Source organism: Glycine soja, chromosome 2 (genome assembly GCF_004193775.1).
Source record: "Glycine soja cultivar W05 chromosome 2, ASM419377v2, whole genome shotgun sequence".
Classification (NCBI taxonomy): domain Eukaryota; kingdom Viridiplantae; phylum Streptophyta; class Magnoliopsida; order Fabales; family Fabaceae; genus Glycine; species Glycine soja.
Window position 1 is genome coordinate 3,239,444 of NC_041003.1, and position 20,395 is coordinate 3,259,838.

The 20,395-nt window shown below is 32.6% G+C and overlaps 4 protein-coding genes across 5 annotated transcripts; 3 read left to right on the forward strand and 1 right to left on the reverse strand.

The window, feature by feature from the left end:
- The first annotated feature begins 312 nt into the window (after positions 1-312).
- Positions 313-2,314, forward strand: LOC114380402 (DNA-directed RNA polymerase subunit 10-like protein). Its single transcript, XM_028339439.1, has 4 exons — positions 313-444; positions 599-657; positions 1,767-1,861; positions 1,947-2,314. The coding sequence occupies exons 1-4, from the start codon at positions 409-411 to the stop codon at positions 1,970-1,972; spliced, it is 216 nt and encodes a 71-aa protein (XP_028195240.1). The 5' UTR covers positions 313-408; the 3' UTR covers positions 1,973-2,314.
- A 2,362-nt stretch (positions 2,315-4,676) lies between these two features.
- On the forward strand, positions 4,677-5,410 carry LOC114380409 (ubiquitin-40S ribosomal protein S27a-like). Its single transcript, XM_028339451.1, has one exon. It carries the CDS (start codon positions 4,758-4,760, stop codon positions 5,223-5,225), a length of 468 nt encoding a protein of 155 aa, XP_028195252.1. The 5' UTR covers positions 4,677-4,757; the 3' UTR covers positions 5,226-5,410.
- Positions 5,411-8,597: 3,187 nt separating this feature from the next.
- On the forward strand, positions 8,598-14,536 carry LOC114380416. Of its 2 annotated transcripts, none has more exons than XM_028339469.1 (9): positions 8,598-8,916; positions 9,975-10,326; positions 11,033-11,066; positions 11,298-11,525; positions 12,598-12,690; positions 13,224-13,289; positions 13,378-13,469; positions 13,552-13,599; positions 14,130-14,536. In XM_028339469.1, exons 2-9 carry the CDS (start codon positions 10,004-10,006, stop codon positions 14,245-14,247), a joined length of 1,002 nt encoding a protein of 333 aa, XP_028195270.1. In that variant the 5' UTR covers positions 8,598-8,916; positions 9,975-10,003; the 3' UTR covers positions 14,248-14,536. The 2 variants fall into 2 exon arrangements, with proteins under 2 accessions (XP_028195270.1, XP_028195262.1); XM_028339461.1 differs by lacking the exon at positions 8,598-8,916 and adding an exon at positions 8,951-9,450.
- A 1,047-nt stretch (positions 14,537-15,583) lies between these two features.
- Positions 15,584-18,418, reverse strand: LOC114380428 (signal recognition particle receptor subunit beta-like). The gene is made up of 6 exons (XM_028339482.1): positions 18,074-18,418; positions 17,900-17,982; positions 17,226-17,312; positions 16,827-16,975; positions 16,467-16,598; positions 15,584-16,082 (listed from the first exon to the last, which is right to left on the reverse strand). Exons 1-6 carry the CDS (start codon positions 18,210-18,212, stop codon positions 15,893-15,895), a joined length of 780 nt encoding a protein of 259 aa, XP_028195283.1. The 5' UTR covers positions 18,213-18,418; the 3' UTR covers positions 15,584-15,892.
- Between the last annotated feature and the right edge of the window lie 1,977 nt (positions 18,419-20,395).

A 20,395-nucleotide genomic window follows, 5' to 3' on the forward strand; every position in this document is an offset into this window, starting at 1 on the left:
AAAAATAGGACATGTTTTAGTTAAATAAATACTAAATTAAATTATATATCTAAATGCGATCGTATAAAATAAAATTAAATATTTATAATATAAACAGTTTATCAATATAAGATGTTGTTTATGCAGTGAAATATTACTTTGACTCTTTTGAAATAAGTGAAAAAAGTAAATTTTTCCGTCAAAAAGTGCCTATTCATTTAACGTATATAAATTGAATTTTAAGTTATCAGCAAAAAAAAAAAAAGAATTTTAAGTGAAATATCCACCCAGAAGCTTTTTCTTTTTTCCTTTTTTTTTTTTAAAGTATCTCTTATTTCCTTTCTTACATGTTAAAAACCAATATAAATACGGTGAAGAAGGACTCAGGCGTGGTTTGAGACTGTGAGCACTTAGCAGAGAGGAAGAAAGATGATCATCCCTGTTCGTTGTTTCACCTGCGGAAAGGTCTCTTCGCATCCCAAATACTCTGATTCTTCCTCTTTTCACTTTATTTCGTAAATTAAAAACAAAAAATGTCTGGACTTTATGTGTGATTAGGGTTTAGGGTTTAGGGTTTTGGTTAATTAATGATCAATGTGTCTTCTTTTCTCCGATTTAGGTCATTGGAAACAAATGGGATACCTATTTAGACCTTCTGCAGTCAGATTACAGTGAAGGGTCGGTACCCAAATTCCTCTCTCCCTCTCTCTCTTTCCTATTTAAGATTAATTGAAGGGTTTATTGTTTTTACTTGTTTTTTTTTTTTTCGAATATGGGGTTGCAGAGACAGAACAATTGAACTTTTTTTAGTTGTTTATATATGAGTAACTTTTTATTTGTAAGGATTATTATGCTACTTGGAAATTGTTCTGTCTAGGGTTTTGTTGAAGGGAGCCAGTGGTGCTAAGACCATGAGCTTACTTGTGAAGTTGTTGTTGTTGTTGTTAAGTGTGCTGTTTTTCTCAAAATCCGTGTGTTTGTGTATGTGTTTGTCATTATCTTGTGTTTTGAATTAAATTGTGGCTTGTTCTTGCTTTGACCCGCTGACTTTTGGGTAAAATTGCCTGCATAGTGACATGATTAGTTAGTCTCTGTATATAATCTGTATTGTTGGTATTTTGCATTAAATTTACAGTTTGTGTAATAAATATTGTGGCTGATCATGGTGCTCTGTAAAAAACTGTAGTTTTATCACTTGTTTGTGTAAACAATTGTCTCCTTGGAGAGAAAATGAATTTGTTTGTGCCTTATCTATTCGAATGTTATTTGCTTGTCATAGTTGTGTTGTATCTGTAGGTTGTTACTCTTTGGTCATAAGTAATAACTTTAATTGCTGGGTAGTATATATATCATTTGGGTGGTGGAGTTCATATTCACTTCCTTTTCTATCTTATTGTCAGTTTAACATGCATTTTATATACAATGTAGCATGTCTGGCTTAGCTGCAAATAAACTTGTTGAAACTAGTCACCCCAAAAATAAATAAATAAAAGGAACAATTAAGAATTTTAAGCGGTAAGCTAAGCACAGATGTAGACCAAGTTCATTGCACTATTTTCCAGACAAGAAAAGATCATAGATTAAGATTGTATTTGCATTTGGCATAACTAGTCAAAAAGTATTAGTTCTTCATATAATATTTCTCTTCCTCAACCGCATCCTTTGAGGGATATAGGGTACCATTGTGTATATTTTGAAATACTTGATTCCTTAATGGAATTTTAGTGTCTACCTCATGGAAAAGATTAATTTTAATATTTGAATATTAACATAATGATGGAATGCAGAGATGCCCTGGATGCTTTGGGACTGGTTCGATATTGCTGTAGGCGCATGCTTATGACCCATGTCGATCTCATTGAGAAGTTATTGAATTACAACAGTAATTCCTGTTACCTCTATTATTCCTTGTGTATTTTAATTTTCAAATGTCATTCGGTTTGTACTGATCATAAATTTGGTTGCAGCTCTGGACAAGTCTGATCCCAGTTAAGAAGGCCTTAGGGAGCAAAGGATGACCAAGATGTTTCAGTTGAATTCCATGCTATCTGGCCAATGAACAATCTTTTTTCCTTTTCTGAATTGTTTTGCTACAAGCTGGTCATGGTTGTGTGCTGGTTCATGCGAATTATGGTTATCCGTTCGTTAAAGGGGCTATGACAAGGCCCAACTTATGTTAATTACTCTTTTTTTAGTCTTTCTGATGCAAAGTTGTCTTTTGATATTAATATCTCATACACAATTATATGTCTGACCAAACATTAGGAGACTGACTCGAAGATCTGATTATTTAAGAATGTCCAAATTGATACAAATGCATGTCCTAAATTTATATGCTTACGAATATTGCTACCTGACTTACTCTGCATGTTGCATTTTAACATGTATATATAATGCGTGTAGTGTTAATTTGGGGATGAGTTTATGAAAAAAATTTGACCTTGAAAATTTCATCCCAATTGTTAATAGAGTATCAGACTGACTCTTAACAGCACGATCACTAACACCGTTGATAATATATAATTTCTTAAGCGTAAAATGTGATGAAAACAAGTTAACAATTTTATATTCTGTGTAATTGGCACATAAAAAAGATCACGGTTATTATCCACTTTTGGCTGTCTTTGCACGAGTCTTATTATTAATTTTATTTGAAAGAATTAAATACGATATCAAGATATTTACGATATTTATATATCTTGCTTAATCAAGAATTAAATTTTCTTAGTCATGAGTCTTATTATATGTGGGTTTTATTTTTATTTGATGGGTTTCATTTTCTAGTTAATAGGGCTTTTGAATTTCAATTAAGGAAGAAATGTATGTTGAAAAGAGTGTTTTGTTTGCACTCTTTTATTTTCTTTTATTTTTTATTGGCTTAATTATCAATTTAATTTCTAAGTTATTTGAAATAGTTTAATTTGGTTTTTAAAATTTTAAAAGGTTTAATTTAGTTCTTAAATTTTTTAAAATGAATCAATTTGACTTTCAAATTATTTTAAATGGTTTAATTTTGTTCTCAACTTCTTAGAAATTTTTTTTTAAGAATTTTTGTTTTTGTTAATTTGAAATTTCAGAATTGTGATCATTTTATAAAAGTCTAAATATATTTTTAGTCCTTGTAATTTAATATTTTTTTATTTTTCTCTCTGTAAAAAAATCATTTTAATTTTTGTAAAATGTATTTATTTTATTTTTCATCCTAAAATGTTTTAAATAACACTTTGAACAATAAAAAAATGTTTTGAATAATAAAATATTAAAATAAAACAAATACAAGAATTAAAAAAAAAAAGAACTCCAAATTACAGAGATAAAAAATTGATTTAAGACTTTTGTAAATAACATAAAATTTCAGTATTCATACATTGACGCTGGTTGCGCATGATCGAGTCATTGTGTAAATAACGTAAAATTCTATTACTCCCTCTATCCAGTGATTATTTGAAATTTCAGTATTCAGTATTCAGTATTCACACATTGACCCTGATACCCACCCGCCGGTTTCTCTTCCTTGTTGCATTTCTTCTGTAACACACCCTCTATACTGAGACCAAGAATTCCATTAGCTGGAAAAGGGCTTTGAGTTTGTAATTTTATCGTTCCTTAGTTTTCTTAAAGGCTCTTTCTGTATCTTATATATTGACATCACTCATAATATGTAAAAAGAGAACTTGGGGTTGGGGGAGGTCTTTCTTTCGATCTTCAACTTGATTCCATCCATTGCTTGGTTGAAAGTTTTCTTTTATTTGCAGTGGATATGGAATAGCTGCGCTAGCACTAACTGCTGTAGTAGGAGCGCATGATGGTCGTAGTCCAAGTACAATGCTTACATGTAGTACTATTTTACAAAAGCTTGGTCTTTTCTTCCGCAGAAGAACTAATCGGGTACGTATAATTATTCTTTTCATATATATTAGTGAAGTAACCTTTAAATCGTTTTCTATCGTCTCACTGCATTTTTTTAGAAAAAAATTGTTATCTGTTTTACTGAGTTTTTCTTTTAGACCAAAACTGTTTAAGAAGTAACAACAAAAAAAACCATCCTGGTATCAAAGCCTTTATGACCAAGAAATTTAGAGTTTGATCCTTGCCATGCACCCTCATTCTTATAATAACAACTTAAATTGAAAATTCATAGCTATTGAAAGTGAAAGTACAAGGGCTCGGATGTGGTCTCATACAAGTCATGATAGTGAAAGTGAGAGTATAAGTTCACATACAAGTCATGATAGTGAAAGTACTAAAACCCAAAGAAAACAGAGAGATAGACCAGAATGAAGTCTCGGATGAGGGCTGAGGATAACAAATCTGTACCTACTGATGAGGATAAGGGCTCCACTTTTTTTCACTGAAGTGGAATATTTGATGAATTGTGTATTTTTGTTTTTTGATAATTTTTAGGGTGATTTCATGGCGGCTGGAAAGAACCTCCACTCTGTTGGCTGGAGGTGGTGGAGGTTTGTGTGGCGGCAGTGGAAGAGTGCATAAAATGAAGTGTGCAAATTCTAGGATATTTTTGGAAAAATAATTATAGAAGCTAGTGTATTAGCAATAAAGTGGAGTGAGAATAGTAACTTTTTTTTTGAAATAATAAAGACTAATACAGAGTTTGGGCCGAGTCCAGCAAATGTTGGGCCATCATGGAAACCCTAACCCAATAGCCTCACCCCCACCACATGAGTATATAAACCCTCCTAAGCATCACTAACCACTTCTCACCCCCAAACCCTGCTGCATAGGAAGAAACCCTAGCCTCTCACCCTCCCTGCGACACGATGCAGATCTTCGTGAAAACCCTAACGGGTAAGACGATCACCCTTGAGGTGGAGTCTTCTGACACCATCGACAACGTGAAGGCCAAGATCCAGGACAAGGAAGGCATCCCTCCGGACCAGCAGCGCCTCATCTTCGCCGGAAAGCAGCTGGAGGACGGCCGCACCCTCGCCGACTACAACATCCAGAAGGAGTCCACCCTCCACCTCGTCCTCCGTCTCCGCGGTGGCGCCAAGAAGCGCAAGAAGAAGACCTACACCAAGCCCAAGAAGATCAAACACAAGCACAAGAAGGTCAAGCTCGGCATTCTCCAGTTCTACAAGGTCGACGATTCTGGAAAAGTGCAGAGGCTCCGCAAGGAGTGCCCCAACGCCGAGTGTGGTGCCGGGACTTTCATGGCCAATCACTTCGACCGCCACTATTGCGGCAAGTGTGGCTTGACCTATGTCTACCAGAAGGCCGATGCTTAAATTCGTTGGAAGTGAATTCTCTGTGGTTCTATTTTAATTTTAGTTATTTAAAAGTTTTGGTTAATGTTTTTGTTCAATTAGTGTTATGACTGTTTGGGCTTTGATTAAACCTTTATGAATACTGTTTCGCTTTGGATTACTTATTATTTTTCGCTTTAAATATATTGTTAGTTTGGTTTATATAATATGTAGCCGCCTATGCATGTTTTTTTATTGGTTTTGTGTTGTGTTTTGTTGCTCGCTTTATGATCAAATTGTATGATGGGAATTGGTTTTGTGGACTAAAGCTATAATGTTTGATTGCTTTTATGGGATGCTCGTTATGCAAATAAAATAAGTGTAGATTTTTGGCACTGCTAATCGATTGCCCTAAAGATGTTTGATAAATTTATGGTCAATTGATATGCTGGTGGGTTGTGACGGTGACTGTTTGGGTTTCAATTAAACATTCATTAATACTGTTTCGTTTTGGATTATCTTGTCTATGATTCTCTGCTTCAATAAATTGTTAGTTTGGTTTAAATTTAACTCTTCTTTGTCGGTTTTGTGTTGTGTTTGCTTTCTTTATGATAGAATTTAATTAGTGTATGATGGAATTGGTTTTGTGGTGCATAGTCAGTCATAGTACATGTTTTCTTGTTTGTGATGCTTGTAATGCAAAGGCTGTTGTGTGTGGTTGTATATTAATGATATAGGGTTGTTTAAAAGAGTGTGGATTAGGAAATGGAACCTGTATATTTTTGGATTGTTGATCGATTGCATTAAAGATGTTTGATAAATTTATGGTCGATATTATATGCTGAGAGGGCTTGTGAGTTGTGATGTTTTTTGCTCATGATTTTGTATTTGTTAATGAGATATTCCGATCCTCACTATTGTGATTTCGATGGTGTAGTATTTGTTTTGTTTCTTTAAGTTTTGGGTTGATTGACAATGTTGTAAGTTTGGTTTGTTCTAGTGAAAAATCAGAACAAATAGTAACGATTTTTTTCCCTTTAAACACTTCTGATGGGGTATATGCTTATTTGCTTTTCCAATTAATTTTTTATACATGTAAAAAACTAGTTTGCTAGACAACTACCTGACAATCTTTGTGTGTTCCGGTGGTTGTGCTTTTGTAGTTGGTACCTTTTGAGTGTAATTTTGCAAACTTGTTGGAGAATGGAGGAATTACTGGTTGCTTTTAGTGACAATCAAGATAGAGTGCATGTTTTGAACCCTTTTTGATTGTGTTTGGGTCTATAACAAGGACTGATAGCGGATTACGCGATTAACATCTTAGAATTGGATTTGAGATGTCCTAACTCAACACAACAACACCAACTTTGTAAGGTTAAAATTGTCAATACTTATATTTTGACCATATATATCAATAGTGGACGAAGTAGCATTTGCAATATTTTGTCATAACTTTTTTAGTTTTGTTTATTCACCATCCGTTTGGCACTAAATATGTAACATTACGAAATGTTAAAACTTCAAAAACGCTTACGGGGACGTGTTTAGTTTGGCTGTAGTTTTATGTCTAGTTTGGTATATTTAGCAAAACTTTAGGCATGAAATATTTGCATTTGGTTTTAGAAATTCAATTGGTCGATCGATCATTTTGTGATACATCTATGCTATTATGCCTAGGTTTCACATACGACAAAATGAATTTGTTCTTCTTTAGAGTTTTATATATATATATATATATATATATATATATATATATATATATATCCTGAGCTAGATCCTTGGTTGTTCTTCTTTAGAGTGATTTAGAAAAATGTATTTTAGAGAATTATATTATATTCTTATTCTGTTGCACGTTAATTGATAAAATTATTAATTGATATTACATATTAAAATATTAATTGTTTATTTTTTATCATCTATTAAAATCACTTATGGAGTGTGGCATGACCGAATCATCCAATCTTATATAAACTATCATAAAAATTAATAAATTTATAAATTTATCAAACATGATAAATTATGATTGAATTGAATAACGATATAAATGTTATTATTACATTCAAAAGTATTTCATATTTTTTAATTAAATTATTATTAAATTAATATATTGAGAACAATTTTTTGGTTATTATTCATTCATCTTTCAAGTAAGGATTAACTATTAAGTGTATATTTGGATGAATATTATTAAAATTAATTTTGAATTAAATTAATTTTATAAAATTAATTTTTTGGTTTTATATTGAAAAATTGGTTTTAAAGTGATTTAATTTTTGTTTAAATATTTTTATGATAAAATTAAGTTAAAGGTAAAATTAAAATTTTAATATAGAAGTTATTCAAGTTACTTGAACTCATAATTAATTTTAAATTTAATTAAATTTAAATTATTCTTTAATATGAAATCAAACATATAAAAATATATTTAAAATTATTTAAACTTAGTTTGATTTGTACGAAACAGTGGAGGAGGAGGGAAGTGCAAGGAATAAGAGGAAAGAGACGATGACAAGGTGATTTGGTTGATTTGAACAACAAAGAGATTTTTAAAAAAATTATGAGACCCACGTATAAAAAGATCTTTTTATTAGAAATAATTTAAATATTACATTGACTAAAAGTAATTCTTAAATATATAAATGAGGGACCCTTCCCTATTTGAACTAACTTTTGGAAATTAAGTTACGTATCTTACACAGATTATTTATGAGAGAGTTTGCAGTTAAAGGAAGTGGATTCAAATTCTCTCTCCTGTAAGGTGCCTTAGTATCCAACAAGGCCGAATTAGTATTTTTATTTCAATCAACATCTTTGATTTAAATTATTTTTTTTATTTCTCATGTTTTTTTAATTATTTTTTCTTTTTCATTCGTCACAATTAAACACTACCTCGTGGACTTACAATCAGTTTTCAAACCTGAAACCAAACACCAATGGGAAGTAGGAAGAGAATTTGGACTTTTCCAGTAGTATTTGTTTAATATTCATGTCAAGAAGTCCCCAGAACTACGCGCTTCGCTGGCTAGTCCTGGTTCTATAGAAAAAATTTCTGGTGTGAAATCTCTTTTGATAAAATGGCTTAACTTAGGACATCAATCTTTTATATTCATTAATAATAATACATTCATAAATTTTTCTTTTTGTTGTACATAAGTACATTCATAAATTATACTCCTACTTTAATAAATTACTAAAAATTTATTGTGCATAAAAGACAACGAAAAAAACCAACAACAGTTCACTAAATATGAACTTATATTTTTTAATTAAGTGATTTGAGTTAAAATCCTAATTAATTCGAATGTTGATTGAATTTTAGATAAGAAATAAATCGTATCAATACCATTTTTTTTAAAAAAAAAACAGCAAAAGAGAATTTTGTTTTTGATAAAATTAAATATGATAATTTAATTTTTATCCTTAGAGACGTGGGCTTTGGGAATACATGGTAACGGAGCAGAGGAAAAGCGTGTGGCGTCTTCTTCTCCGGTGAATCCCCAAGGATGTAATTTGGGATCAGCCACTCATGAATGAAAATCAATCGAATTAAACCAAAATACCTTTCTCACTGTTAATTCATTAATAATAATAATACCAAATTTGTTGGTTCTTTGATTCACACTTGACACATATTGGCTTTCTCTTCTTCCTACATATAAAAAGGAAGAAGCAAAGCATCTTTTTTTCAGCTTTCACGCCTCTGTCCTCTTATTTTCACTTGTCAACTCTCTCTGTGAGTGCTTCTACTTTTATTTTTATTTCTCGTTTGTTTTGTTTATTTATTTTTCTGAATTAGGAATCAGTAATCATCTTCTTTATATATATAGATATATATCCTCTTCTTGACAAAGTATGGAACTTTTTGGAATTTTCGTGAAACCCATTTAAAGTAAGGAATCTGGGTTCGATTGAGCATCGGAGATTGGAGGGGTTCTCAGTTTGCTCCTTGTCTTGTTCACTTGTTTTTCTAAATATTCCTGAGAAGAATAATCGTGGCAAAATACTGTTTTGCTTTGTTATTCTTTCATCTAACTCTGTCTTTTTGTTTGAATGTTCTGAATGCAAGAATTCTGTTCCTGCTGGACTTTGGTGATTCTAGTGTTGTTTCTTCAGACTGTTCAAGTTTTCATTCTTTTTCCCCTGTTGTGAGGAACTGAATCAGTTGAGAAATTTGAAATGGTTTTGACTAAATTCCCATTATTTTACAAAAAATTATGTGGATTACTAGCTTTCTGTATTCCTTCCCCTATAATTCAAATGTACTCAGGTACCAAAATTAATTCTTATGTTTTTTGTTTTTTTTCTGGTGGAAGGGAGTGGTTCCATTGTCTTTGTTGCTGTTAATAAGGGTCCTAATTGGATAAACTTTGCCATAAGCAGGTAATATGAATTGAATTTCTACGATAAGCTAAAATCAACTTAAGCACCTCAAATTTTGGAGAAGTTCAATGAGAGCTCTTCTGCATAAGTTGAGTACATAAGTTGATTTTAGTTTATGGGAGAAGCTCAATTTATCTTTCTATTTCTTTTTTTCAAATGCTTATGGAGAAGTTTATCCAAACAGGATTTCAATATGTCTTTCTTTCCCTCTCCCTAACTCTGTGCACCAATGGTATTATCTGTTAACATTTTCTTCATCTGAACCTTTCCTGTTTAAATTTGTCACCTCATAACTCATGCATGCATGCTTGGGAATTATACAGTCTTAACTGAGTGCATAGAACTTTTTAGCAGGAACACATATTTACCAAAGTAAGTATAAGTAACTCATCAGTTTCTTGATATTAACAGATTCTCCAAGCCATAATTGGCGACCCACCATGGCACCAGATACTACTGCCTTAAGTTATTGGTTGAATTGGAGGTTCTTCCTCTGTGCACTATTTATTTTATTAACTATGGGCCTGGCATCATTTTTGATATGGAAGTATGAAGAATTCAATAAATCGAGGAATGAGAGAAGAGAAAGGCAGCGAGAAACGGCTGGGTCACTTTATGAGTATGAAGCATGGAGTACATGTCTTAACGGAATTCATCCTGCTTGGCTGCTTACTTACAGGATAATTTCTTTTCTTCTGCTTTTTTCTTTGCTCACTGCCAATGTGGTTGCTGATGGAGGTGGCATATTTTATTTCTACACTCAGTAAGCTACATTGCACATATCTTGTCTATTCTAGTCTTCATGCAGTTATTTATTGATGAGATAGATTAAACAAGTTATAGACAAGCTTGCTTGAAGTAACAAAAACTGCCCAAGGCTCCTAGACTTGTATGCATGCTTTCTTTATTGAAAAAGAAATTAGAAAACTAATTCTTTTTGCTTCATATATTTTATGTTCCTATTTCATTGCTACCTCAATAACAAGCTAGAGACTTTGGTTATACATTTATTTATTTTTTAGTTATTTCAGATCCAGTGTTAGGATTGTTGAAGAACATTTTCTTTGTAGTTTGTACTTGTACTTATTACTATAGGGCTGAATTCAAGTTTTCTGTTCCTTCTCTGTATCCTCAATCATGTCTCCCCTTTAAAATGCTGGCGCCAACTAAGTGAAAAATGTCACTTCTCTCTTAAATGTATTCCTACTCTCTTAGCTCATAGTAAACTTTTTTTTTTTTGTGGATAATTGGAAGTATTTTTGTTGGAGGATAGCATTGGGGACAGAAGATCTGTTCACATATGTCAACAGTGAAGAGTGTTGGTTAAAGTGGAAGCACATATATATTGCATGTATTGGAGTATTAAGGACTCATGTGATAAAAGAGTGTATGTTGGAAGAAAATGATTGACTGTATGATAAAACATCACTTTATGCTAATTTTTTCTTTCTTTCTTTCTTGCTGAACAGGTGGACATTTACTTTGGTCACTATTTACTTTGGGGTAACACTTCTCATGTCTAATTCATATTCTGAAATTATAATAATAAAATTGCATTTTCTTTTATCTTTTTGGGGTTAGGGTGGAATTCTAGTTGGGTTATAAGACATTCGGTAACATACAGTTTCATATGTTCCTTCAGAAAAACAATTGAACCTATCAGTCAACTTTCCTTTTCTCTGTTTTCATTTTATATTTTCTCCAAGTGACTTGTGCTCTCAATTGCACTTTCAGCTTGGATCTTGTGTCTCAATATATGGATGTCGCTATAAACACAATAAAATTGATAGCAGCACAGTCAATCGTGCTGATTTAGATACTGAAGAAGGCACTTATGTGGCTCCTACACTTGATGGGACTCCAGAATTACCTAACCTGTACAAGAATTCCAATGCCAATCAGGAGCTTTACACTCGAAATATTGCTGGTGTATGGGGTTATATTTTTCAAATAACTTTTCAGGTAATTTTTGTTTCAAGATTTTATTAGAGTATATATTTTTTATACATTAAATTTATTTTAATTAATCTAGTGACTAATTTTAACAATTGCAAATTGACCTTTAACCATAAATTTTGTATAGTAAGGACATGCAACTGATATTTTTCAATTAAAATTGGTTTTGTGAAAGAAAGTGGGTATGATTGAAGACGAAGCCGTAAAAAGATATGTGAATTGAAAAGTTATTAGGGAACTTCGTCGTTGTCAAATGTTTAGCTTGAAAAAGTTTGTCTATTTGAGATGGAGAAAGCACGGGTTGCCAAATAACATATTTAACTGGCTTTTCCAAGGAGCCTATGAGAATTTATCCACAATTATCAGGATACCTGCAAACATTTTATCATAGTCAGGAGGTAATTTGAGAAACTTGTTTTATTGGCATTTTAGATAATCAACATCCTCTATTTGTATGTATTGTCACTACCTAACATTTTTTACGGTATTTCACTGACTCAAACTTATTATGGGACAGAATGGTTTCTACACCCTCTTTGGTAGTTTGTTTGTTTTATTAATTTTGTTTAGACATCGAGGAGCTTTACGCAATTACATTTTTTCTTGTCCTTTTAGCTTTGCTTTCCTTCTTTTCTTTCGAATAAATTTTTGCTTAAAAAAGAACACAATTAGGTTCTAAAGTTCCTTCTGTAATAGCATTTGATCCATCATGGCTGAAAAGGATTTCTGCTATATGCTCATAATTGTAGCAAATACTAAATTAGTAATCATGCTATCCTTACGAAGATTGCTACTTAATCATTTAAATTCTAGTTTGAAAGTCCCAGTTAACTATTTGATTGAAGAGAAAAGTGTTCAAACCAAAATCATTATGTATTAAAATATAGATTTGCAAGTTTGTGTGGGATTCAGTCTCTGTTAAAGTCGTGTTTTTTATAATGTTGTCTTCTTATTCATCTTGTTCCTTTTTCTGCTTGTCAATCAAACACTAATGCATTTTGAATTTCATTGTGTTATTAACTGATTAAACCTAGGAGGCAATCTACTGATTTGTTTAAATTTTCTTTTAAATATTCAGACTTGTGCAGGTGCTGTAGTGCTCACTGACGTTGTATTCTGGCTTGTCCTTTATCCAACATATCTGAATACTAAAGATTTCCATCTGCATTTTGTGAGTTTTATTGATCTTGTCCCTGGTCTTCCATTTATCTTTTTGGTTAAGAAAGTTATACTTAATATACTAATAAAAAGTTTTGGAGAATGTTTGGCCTTTCCTTTCTAGTTTAATTTTTGTTTAAAAAATTAAACACTTTTGGAAATTCCCATTGAATATCAATGTTACTAATGAGTCTGTTCTGTTGCAATTCATCATGTCCTTGAACCTAGCTGTATCATATTTTCCTTAAATGTGAGGGAACAATTTTTCTAAATTTTTTTATTAAAATTTTATAATATACATCTGAAACATGTTGCATGTAATCACCATCAAAGCATTTGTGTTTTCCAGCATATGCTGAACACTGATTACCTAGAATATATGTAATTAATAGGTGTCGTTGTTTGAAATACCTTAACTATTATGAAGCCAATGAAGCCATAGAAAGGTGAATGGGGTTTATGAATGTAAACATCTTGTTTAGTTTTGGTTCTAATAGAAGGTCTTTTGCTACTCAACCCTTAATGTTTGCACTTTCCAACTTGCAGATGGATGTTTGTTTGCACTCCCTTAACGCCATATTCCTCCTCGGTGATGCATCATTGAATTGCATGGTGATTTTTTTTTTGGTTTTATTTTTGCTTATATTATTTCTCCTTACATACCTACTTCAAACTTACATCTACTTCTTAACACATGCAGAGATTTCCAGTGTTTCGATTTGCATATTTTATTTTGTGGACAGCTATATTTGTGATTTTTCAGTGGATCATTCATGCTTGTGTTTCATTATGGTAAAAGCGAGTAACCCATTTTCTGATTGTTGCTTTCCACTTGACACAATTCTGTTCGTAAATTTTCTATCCGTTGTTTCAGGTGGCCTTATCCTTTCCTTGATCTGTCATCCCCATATGCACCCTTATGGTACGTTCTTAAATTCAATGCATCACCACCACTCAAATAGTACCCATAAAATTAAAAATTAACTTTACCACTGATGGACATAAGATTATCCTTTCATATGTAATACTGTTTCTTATATGGGGATACGGACAAAGAAACTAGAACCTTTTGCCATGAAATTTTGGTCAATGTCTTCAACTTTGACAAACTTAAAAATAAACTTGCAAGCGAGGAGCAGTTTATCAAGTAGCATTGCATGTTCATCTTATATTCCACTGAATGCAACAATTGATAATCAAATTAATTTAGGTGAAGAAAAATGTTAGCAACACACTCCAATACACTTTAATTAGAATTTGTTGGAAATCACAAAATTATGTGGGTCTCACTTATTTAAAAAACTTCACTGATAGTTTTGTAATTTTTAATAAATTTTAATCAATAATTAAATTTTTTAAAAGAGTGTATTGCTAATACTCCTCTCTAGATAAATTAAAGTGTGCAAATTCAGATAATGACATATATCCTTTGGCCTCTTGTTGGACTCTTAGGTACTTTGGTGTGGGTGTAATGCACATTCCATGCTATGGCTTCTTTGCTTTGATAATGAAGTTGAAGCACTTGTGGTTGTCAAAATTGTTTCCTGGCTCTTGTCAGTTTATACGGTGATAATACATTGAAGATTAGTCATCGGAGTAAGGCTATCTTCATCGTGGCTAAAGCAGATTTTAACTTTGAAGATCAATTTGTAACCCCATCCCTCCCCCCAAAGTGTTTAGAGGACTATCATTTTTGTGCGGGGGTAATTGTGATATGTATTTGTATTTGCAACTTCAGATGGAATTCATAAAAGTTCTCTGGTCTAACCATGTATATCTTCCATAAAAGTTAAATCTTCCATAATATCCTCATACATTGATTAAATCATCCCAAAGTAAAATCAAATATATGTTTCAAATGTGTTGTTTTAATTTGTATTCAGTATGGATATTAATATCATCTGCGTAACAATGTCAACAAATTTCTATGCACGGATGATATACAATATTTTACTAAGAAATTATTATATGGTTAGAATATCAATAATTGATTTTCTCATTAAAAATCAACTCCTCTAACTTTAAGGGGGTCTAACTCATTTGTTGTAAATTCTCTAATACTTGAGTTTGATTTCTATGAGAGAAAAGTAATCTTAGTTGGTAATGAGAAAATCGATGATCAAAATTACGTGCATATGCATAATAAATTATAAATTTGCTGAAATATTAACAATTGATTTATTTTTTCATCGATGATAGAAATTACTGTTTTGCATCTTTTTTTAAAGGGGTCAAATCCGCTTTGTTAATGTACAACGTTTTTACATGCAAGATACTGAACTGTATGCAGCAATGCTGCAATGATTGTATGATAAACACTAAACAGCCACAGCCGGGTGAGAAGTCATCTCAAGAGGATGTGCATATGCATAATAAACTCTTGGTATTATTCGGAGTTATCATATGACCGAAGAAATATAATTCAAATTCCAACTTCCAAGCATTTTCCAGATGCCTCCAAGAATTTTCTATTGGGGTTACTGACTTTCTGGTTATTACAAGCCATGTTGCCACTGTAATTTACATTTACAAACCATGCATTCTTGAGCTCGAATTGGGATTTTGGCACTACCACATAAGGGAGAAACGGCATTTACAGCTTTAAGTTCTTGCTAGGAAGTAGGAACAGCGGTTCGCAGAATTTGCCAAATTGGTCTTTAAGATTACTCATTTTATCCTTTAAAACTGCTCTTGATAATTAAAAGAATCGGATCCTGTCCGACCATGGAACTAGATACCAATCATTACATGAGCGGCAGTTAGATGATTTGCATCATTGCGCAAATGACATGTCTTAGTTGCATTTTTCCGGTAAAAAACCCTAGCAACTTTCTTGGTTATGTCACCCAACGTAAAAGTTAAAACTTAAAAGTGACCAAAAAGATCTGAAAATAAAGTTGAGGACATGGAGCTAAAAAGCCTCTGGAGCAGCAGTAGAGAACAAGGTAAAAGTAAATGAAGTATGGATACAATTTGATAAATCATTATAGTCCAATCAATATACCAGGACTTAAAATGAAGTAAATCCTCATTGATCCCAACATAGTGATTCCTACTCCGAACACCCCAACCCCACCCCCAAAACCCCATTTTCTCTTTTTTGCCTCTTCTTATCCAGACAGTTCTTTGAAATCAAAGAAATAACAACCAAGAAGAGCAACGCTACATATTCATTCAGTTCAACAAAAATCCGCAAGTTTAAACACAATATCCAGCTATCGCTTTACATGTTCTCTGATAAACTCTTCCAGCTGAGATATTTCCCCAGTTAAACCAGAAGCGTCTGCAGTTGTCACTTTGTTAGAGCACTGGGTAAAAGAAAACGGCTCACCGGGTACCCCCAGGGTGAACTCATTTGCGATGTCAGCTGCTGATATTGCACTTCTTGATGCCCGTAATTTGTCTCTGAAAAAGGATATCAAGAGTCAATAATAGATTTGGCAGTGAAATCATGAAAAGAATCAGGCTATCATATATTAAATAATAAATAACTATGCACATTTTCAAGATCAAAACAAACCAATCAGTTGATTGAGAGCATAAAGACAAGTAACTAAGTGAATGAAGCTAAAAAAAATTACAGTATTCAATAGAAAATAGAAGGATACTTCCTTCAATATGAACCAATCAACAATAACAGCATTGACACATGAATGTGCACATGTCCCATCCATCACAGAGAGAGCACAACTATTATCAATTATCAACAGGACAATAAAATGAAATCATAAAACAGTTGCTGATTGATAAAGTGAGTAGAGATAAAAGATCTGGGACTTGAAGACATACATTTCCTTCTCCATCTGTTTTCGGATAAACTCTTTAGTATGAGCAGTGACTTTGTCTGTTTTGTTGCAGAGAATAAGCATTGGAATCTTCTTCCTCACAACACTTCCTTTAGTCAATAGATCATAAAGGTACCTAATAAAATAAAAGAAAATGTTAGTATCCTTGTATCTGCCGGCATCCCTTCTTCCTCAGGAGTAGTGGGAAATGGTCAGTTATGTAATGTTATAATGCTAAAATATCTAGATATTACGCTGATATTTCCCATCATGGCTTACTAGTGGCTCCCTGCTAATATTGACTAAAAGTGCTACTTCGTATAAAGATGGTAATCTAGCAACTGAATTTGGAGGAAGGAATTACTCTGAAGCAGCACGGCAGTTTGGTAAAAAGTCCAAAGCATCTACTACAAAAACTACCCCAGCTGCTTGAGGCAAGTACTCATCCAGTTTGGGTCGAAGCCGAGAATGCCCAGGAACATCAACAACATGAACAGGCTTTATCTTGCCCTTCTGTTAAAATCAAAGAAATATAAGACAACATTTAGTCAATTCTATTGTCTGATTCCACAATCAACAAACAAACATATGAAATAAGATTGATATAATTCAGCTACTATGATATCCCAAACAAGGAAAAATGTGCTTATCACCTCTTTTTCTAGAGGTGGGAGGCACAATTTTTTGCATCTTAAAGTAGAAGAAAAATGCTTAGAACTATACATTCAGGCAAGTATATGAGAGTGGCAGGCTAAAATATTACCCTGGTTTTCTCATTGTGAAGAATAAAAGTGCCTTCATTAGGCTCCATCGATGTAACTGTACCCTGATGAGTTGAGCCATCCCTAAGCTGCAGCAGGCATGAAAAGTGCATCAAGAACATTATGTTATCACCAAAAATGTCACTACAAGGAAAGTCACCTAGTAATACTTTCCAAGGAGTTGATTATATCCCAACATGTAAATTGTAACAACACCTGCTAATGTTATAAGATGTTTTCATTTTTAAACAATTATTGCATGAAAACAATGCATATAAGCACGGCCAATAAAAAACACAAGATGCATTACAATAATACTGAAAAGCACAAAAAGTGATTGAAGTCTATGTAGAAAACTTTTTACATGTTATCCTGATCTTAATGGTTGTGACTATAGACAATGGCCTCAATCCTCGTACAAGCTCCATTTGGTCATAACTAACCACAATCGCTTCCTTTGTTGCATTATTATTATTACAACTAACAATCAAGGCAGTAGGCCATGCATTTCAAAAACTTGTCCTAACCTAACCCTCAGTCCCTCCTCACCAAGGGCAAAACCTAAAAAAGTAATTTACTTCTAGTTTTCAGATTAACCAAACCACACTAACCTAAATTGAATTGAGGATTAACAACAGAACCAATGAACTCGATAATAGCGATTTAGAGCCAATACCTGATAGAAGAGAACAGTTTTTCCACTCCCACTGAGCCCGGTCAAAACAATGGTGTTGGACTTCGCGCGCTTGAACAACCGTACTGCAAACACAAATCATCAATAAACACTGATAAGTGATAATCGATTAAAAGAAGCGTTAGAATTCGACAATGACGCGAACAGCGAACTCACTTGAGAGAAGAAGCAGAGTTGTGAAAATCGCGATTGCAGCAGCAGCGTAGAGCTGATTCGGGGGAACCTCGCGAAGACGATCCAAAGCTAGGTTAGCGAAGTGCGAAAGTTGTTCCTTCCACTGCTCCAACTCTTCCATCGTGAATTTGAGTTTTTGGCGATGTGAGAAGAGTGAGGAACCGAGAGAGGCTTCGGGTTCGAAGACGAGAGGATGCGAAGGCGAGTTTCACCGCCGTGGACGGCGGTTTCCGACGGCGCTCTGATTCTTCCGATTTGTGGATCTGGCTGGCGTGTCGACCAGGAATTCTGAGCCTCCTTTGAAATATGATGCCAAACGACAGACAAGGTATGCCGTTTCCTTTTTATTTCTTAAAACGGTTTAATCTATACCAATAGATTATACTTGCTTAAGTTTTTTCTCCCACAATTATATCTTTATTTATTTATTATAGACTTAGAAAATCAAAAATTTATATGACATAATGCATTTTTTCTGGCCGTTTTTATCAGTTTCTTTGTATTTGATACTATTTTATTGTATTTTATGAAAAAATGCAATTTATTTTTTATCTTTTTATATAAAAAAAAACACTACATTTTGGTGGATGTTTAATTTAATTTATTTTGAAGAAATAATAATTTAGTTTTATCAATTTAAAACTGTTGTAACTTTAGGAAATTGGATTGGTTCATAAACTTTTTATATAAAGAGCAAGATAAAAGATTTTTTCATGTAAGGATCATAACAAAGGATTATAACTTAACCTTTCATTTTGAGTGTGGCCAGGGTAATTTAACCTTTCTTGAATCATTACATAATTCATAAAAATAATAAAATAGAATGACCCTTTTGGTATATAAAATATTTGGAGGAGGAAGAGCTTTACAATCATTTAGTAATTTTTTAGTATATTTTAAAATTGTTAAATTATGAATCTCTATAACATTTCATACAGTTTAACAAGTTGCAATTTCTCAATAGACTTATTTTTATCTATTCATGCGTCCTTATAATTTTAAAAGAAATACGAATTTAATTCTTAGTTTACGATAAAAAATAAAAAATAAAAGAAGTTGTGATCAATAATTATTATAACTCTTTACTGTAATTTCTCAGACAAATTCCTTATACACCTTAGAATATCCATTGCTAAGTGAAAGATAAAAAGCAATAAAAATATATTCAGATCCTCCGTAGTTGTTTTTCAAACTGCATGGATCTTTTTTATTATTATTATTATTATTATTACAAACTGCATGGATCTTTACTCTTAACATAACTCTCGGGTAATTATAGAAACAATTCAATCCAAATTGCACTGGGTAAAATTTATATTTGAACTCCAAGGATCCAAAAATATGGTAGTAATTGGTAATTCTTCGCTAAACCCAAGGTTGCCATTGTTGATCAACAACTATAATTTGATTCTACGTTGAGTTAACTTTTGCTTCGTATGGTAGAGGTAGGTGACTCATTTTCCAAATTCAAATCTGGGCAAATAATAACTCGTGCGTGCCTTTATAGTTTAATTATACTCTAATGTATTGACTTCAAAAGAGGAGGGCTAGCTGCTTCAATTCTTATCACTTTGTCTTCTTCATATATCAATTGAAACTTCTCATATCCAAGGCGTGATGATAATTGGTACTACTATTTATTTATTTATTGTCATCATAAATTGGTCACAATCAAAACTGTTTATGTCACGTGGGTTTTTCGTTTACGAATCGTGTTCAAATTGATTGTGATATTTCCATATTAACTAGCATAGTAGCAGCATCGAACTCAACGGGTACCTTTTATTTTCTTGCTGAGTTTACAAGTTGATAAATAGCTATGACAAAAAAATAAACAAAATAGAGAAATACTCAGTATACAGAAGCCATCATCATCAAGCAAACCAACGGAAAAATAACTTTACTGAGTGTGCAACATATCAATGGATAACCATAATTCACTACACAACCATGTAGAAAAACTATTTCAAAAAAGTAAAACAGATTGATCATTAATTGGCTGCAACTTGGTCCTTCTTTATTCCTTGACCCTTCTTTGTCCAGTGGTAGCTGCAACCAAATATATGATCAGTCATTGTAATTAACTAGTGAATGAAATTGAATTGGAGACCCATAATATTCTTATTGATAATGGACAATACTCTGGTTTCATGGAGTGCATGAAGCATGACTGTAACTATGCAGTTTTCAACTCACTATTCAGGTTTTATAGAGGGGGGGAAAAATCAACCAGCTCAAAATAGGTAATTCTTTATTTATTCCTTTGAGTTAGAATTTATTCTGCTGCATTTTCACGTATTTTAG

Bases quoted from the DNA above. Each gene is read 5' to 3' on its own strand.
- LOC114380409 (XM_028339451.1), top strand. From the start codon at position 4,758: ATGCAGATCTTCGTGAAAACCCTAACGGGTAAGACGATCACCCTTGAG.
- LOC114380402 (XM_028339439.1), top strand. From the start codon at position 409: ATGATCATCCCTGTTCGTTGTTTCACCTGCGGAAAG. The intron at 658-1,766 runs GTCGGTACCCAA...GATGGAATGCAG, and splicing joins CAGTCAGATTACAGTGAAGG to AGATGCCCTGGATGCTTTGG. The intron at 1,862-1,946 runs GTAATTCCTGTT...ATTTGGTTGCAG, and splicing joins GAAGTTATTGAATTACAACA to CTCTGGACAAGTCTGATCCC.
- LOC114380428 (XM_028339482.1), bottom strand. From the start codon at position 18,212: ATGGAAGAGTTGGAGCAGTGGAAGGAACAACTTTCGCACTTCGCTAAC. The intron at 17,983-18,073 runs GTGAGTTCGCTG...TTGTGTTTGCAG, and splicing joins AACTCTGCTTCTTCTCTCAA to TACGGTTGTTCAAGCGCGCG. The intron at 16,599-16,826 runs GTAATTCCTTCC...TTATTTTATTAG, and splicing joins AACTGCCGTGCTGCTTCAGA to GTACCTTTATGATCTATTGA.
- LOC114380416 (XM_028339461.1), top strand. From the start codon at position 9,360: ATGGTTTTGACTAAATTCCCATTATTTTACAAAAAATTATGTGGATTA. The intron at 9,451-9,974 runs GTACCAAAATTA...TGATATTAACAG, and splicing joins TATAATTCAAATGTACTCAG to ATTCTCCAAGCCATAATTGG. The intron at 13,600-14,129 runs GTACGTTCTTAA...TTGGACTCTTAG, and splicing joins TCCCCATATGCACCCTTATG to GTACTTTGGTGTGGGTGTAA.